This window comes from Belonocnema kinseyi, chromosome 10 (genome assembly GCF_010883055.1).
Source record: "Belonocnema kinseyi isolate 2016_QV_RU_SX_M_011 chromosome 10, B_treatae_v1, whole genome shotgun sequence".
NCBI classification, from domain to species: domain Eukaryota; kingdom Metazoa; phylum Arthropoda; class Insecta; order Hymenoptera; family Cynipidae; genus Belonocnema; species Belonocnema kinseyi.
In genome coordinates this window covers 37,711,211-37,714,640 of record NC_046666.1, presented here as the reverse complement: position 1 = coordinate 37,714,640, position 3,430 = coordinate 37,711,211, and the positions used below count along the sequence as shown (strand labels likewise).

Sequence of the window (3,430 nt, the reverse complement as noted above, 5' to 3'; positions counted from 1 at the left end):
TGGCTTGAAAATTTTAAAATTTGGTAGAAAATTCAACTATTCTTTTATTGGCAGCTAATTATTTTGTTTAAATTCAACTGCTTTGTTGAAAATTCATTTTTTTGGTTCAAGATTAATAATTTTAGTTGAAATTTCGTTTTTTTATCGTTTAAAATTCATTTTTTGAATTCAAAATTTAACGACTTGGTTGAAAATTCAAATGATTAATTAAAACATTAATTTTTTGGAAGACTAATATTCTCGGGTTGAAAATTCAACTTTTTGTAGAAAATTCTTCTTTTTGTTTTGAAAATTCAACTATTTATTATTGGCAGCTCATTTTTTTTAATTAAAAAACTCTTCTACTGTTATATTTTTTGGTTTGTCATTTATCTCTTTCGGTTAAAAAATGTGCTATTTAGTTGAAAATTTAATTATTTTGTTTAAATTCAACTGCTTTGTTGAAAATTCATTTTGTTGGTTCAAGATTCATAATTTTAGTTGAAATTTCGTTTTTTTATCTTATAAAATTAATTTTTTGTACTCAAAATTTAACGTCTTTGTTGAAAATTCAAATGATTAATTAAAAATTTAATTTTTTTGAAGATTCATATTCTCGGGTTGAAAATTCAACTTTTTGTAGAAAATTCTTCTTTTTGGCTTGGGAATTCAAAAGGTTGGTAGAATTCAACTACTTCGTTGAAACTTGATTTACTTTGTTAAAAATCCATTTTAATGGTTGAAGATTGAACCATTTTATTGAATTTTCTTTGTTTTTTAATAATAGTTTCCTAAACTGAAAATGTAACTGTTTCATTTTATGCTACAAATTTTTCGTTTTAACTAAAAAAATTAAAATGTTTAGTTTAAAGTTGAACTACCTTGATAAAAATTGATCCTATTAGTTGAAGATTCAATTTTTTGTCTTTTATTTTTTTGAAAATTAATGTTTTTAACTGAAAATTCAACAATTCTACTTTTAATTCAAAATTTTTCGTTTTTAGTTGCAAACACAACTATTTGTTTTGTAGACTTTTTTGTAGAAAATTCGTCTTTTTAGGTTAAAAATTTAACTTTTTTGTGAAAATTCGACTTTTTGTATTGAAAATTCAACAACTTTTGCTTGGTTAAAAATTAATCTATTTTGATAAGGATTTAACTGTTTTTTTTATTTGTATTTTTTGGTTAAATTTGTCTGGTTTTTATCTAAAATTTAAATCTTTTTAAGTGAAAATTGGACTACTTGGTTGAATTTTGGACCACTTTTAAAAAAATTCATTTTATTTGTTGTAAAATTGACTATTTTGTTCAAAATTCATTTTTGTATTAAATTCATTTTTTCAACTGAAAATTTAACTATTTCGATGAAAATACATATTTTTGGTTTTAAAATTTAAGTATTTTGTTAAAAATTAAACTATTAAAAAAAATGATTTTGTTGAAAATTAAAATGTTTTTTTAAAACACAATATTTTCTTGGAAAATTTAATTTTTTTCCTAAAAATTCGTCTTCTTTGCTTGAAGATTCAACTATTTGGTTAAAACTTCAAATATTTTTTGAAAATTTAACTGTTTTCTTGAAAATTCGCCTTTTTAGATAATTCGTCGTTCAGGATTAAAAATTAATCTTATTTGGTAGAAAAGTTCTGTTTTGAAATTTTTAGTTCAAAATGTCTTTCTTAGTGGAAATTCAAATCACTTTTGAAAAAATTAATTTTATTGATTGAAGATTTAATTTTTTAGTTGAAAATTTGTTTTGCTTTTATTTTGTTTAAAATTTAATTTTTTAACTAAATTTTTTGGATTAAAATTTAACAGTCATTCTTGGTGGAAAATAAAAAAAAATGTATTTGAAATTGAACTATTTGGATGAAAACATATCTTGCTAGTTTTAAAAGTCAACCAATTATTTAAAAATTGAATTATTTTGTTAAAAATGTAATGATTTTGTTGAAAATTAAAATTTTTGGTTAAAAACACATTCTTTTGGTCGAAAAATAATTTTTTTCCCAAATATTTGACTTCTTTGCTTAGAGATTCAACTATTTAGTAAAAAATTTAAATATTTTGTTAACAATTGAACTGTTTTATTGATAATTCTTTTTTTTTTAGATAATTCGTCCTTCAAGATTGAATTTTTTTGTAGAAAATTAATTTTTCTTCGTTAAAATTTGAGTCACTTTTGAAAATAATGAATTTTATTGATTGAAGATTTAATTTTTGGTTGAAAATTAATTTGTTAACTGGAAATTTAAATATCCTATTTTTGGTTAAAAATCTATCGTTTTTAGTGGGAAATTTAATTAATAATTTTTTTAATAATGATTCGTCTTTTTTCGATTAAAATTCAACTAGTTCATTGGCAGTTGAAATACTTTGTGAAAAATTCTTTTTATTACTTGAAGAATTAAACTATTTGATCAGAATGACTTATTTTGTTTAAAAATTCATTTTTGTAAACTTAAAATGTAACTGTTCCATTTTTGGCTGAAACTTGAACTACTTTGTTAAAAATTAATTTTATTGTTTGAAGATTAAACCATTTTGTGAAAAATTAATTTTGTTTGCAAATTAATTTTCTTAATTGAGAATTTAACTTTTCCATTTTTTGCTGAAAATTGATATTTTTTAGCTGAAAATTCAACTGTTTTATTGGAAAATAAGCTACTTTCTCAAAAACTGATTACATCATTTGTTAAAAATTCATGTTTTCTGGTAGAAATTCAACTGCTTGGTTAAAAATTAATATGTTTTGATTGAGGATTTAACTTTTTTTTTTTTTTGGAAAATTCGTATTTTTTAGTTGACTTTAACTGATTTTTATTTAACCCTAGAACGCCATACGTGGGTCTCACAGACCCAGTGGCATTTTTCTGGGCTATTTGACGCAACTAACTTAATTGTTCATCTCTTAGACCCATGTGTGGCGTTTTGCGTTAATTTATTTAAGGGTAAGTAGATTTTTTTACCTAATCTAAAGTTAATTAAGTAATTAGTTTAAAAAAATGTAAGGCATTTATATTTATATATATATATTTATTTATTTATTAAAATTTTATGAGTGCGCTAAAAACCGAATCTGACCTCAGAATATGGCTGTCGTGTTCAGGTTTCGAGAAAACAGTAACTGAAGCCCCTAAATTACTTTTTGAGCCATTTTTCAAAATTCTTAAGTACAGCATGCATATGTTTAGATCAATGATGCACTTGCGGAGTAGAAGTCTTGCGGAGATGGAAGGCATCTTCAATTCACGCGAGGTCGTTTTCGATAATGAAGAAAGCGATAGTAATTCAGATGCAGATGACTTGGAGACGCATGAAAATTCAGAAACGGAAGAAGATGCTGCTGATGATTTTCTTGGGGAGTCTGGTGAGGAGATACTGAACAAAGCTGAGGCATTAATTCCTGCAGTGGCAGAAAGTGAAAAACAACGAGGACCTGGACGACCTT

The 3,430-nt window shown here is 23.7% G+C and overlaps 1 protein-coding gene across 2 annotated transcripts in view; it reads left to right on the top strand.

Annotated features, from left to right (window-relative positions):
* The window catches only part of LOC117181350, a 79,679-nt gene that overhangs the window by 65,950 nt on the left and 10,299 nt on the right, over window positions 1-3,430 (top strand). For both annotated transcript variants that reach the window (XM_033373920.1, XM_033373921.1), the window contains one exon: window positions 3,174-3,349. In XM_033373920.1, coding sequence (XP_033229811.1) covers window positions 3,174-3,349 — 176 coding nt within the window. The remainder of the gene's footprint in view (window positions 1-3,173; window positions 3,350-3,430) is intronic.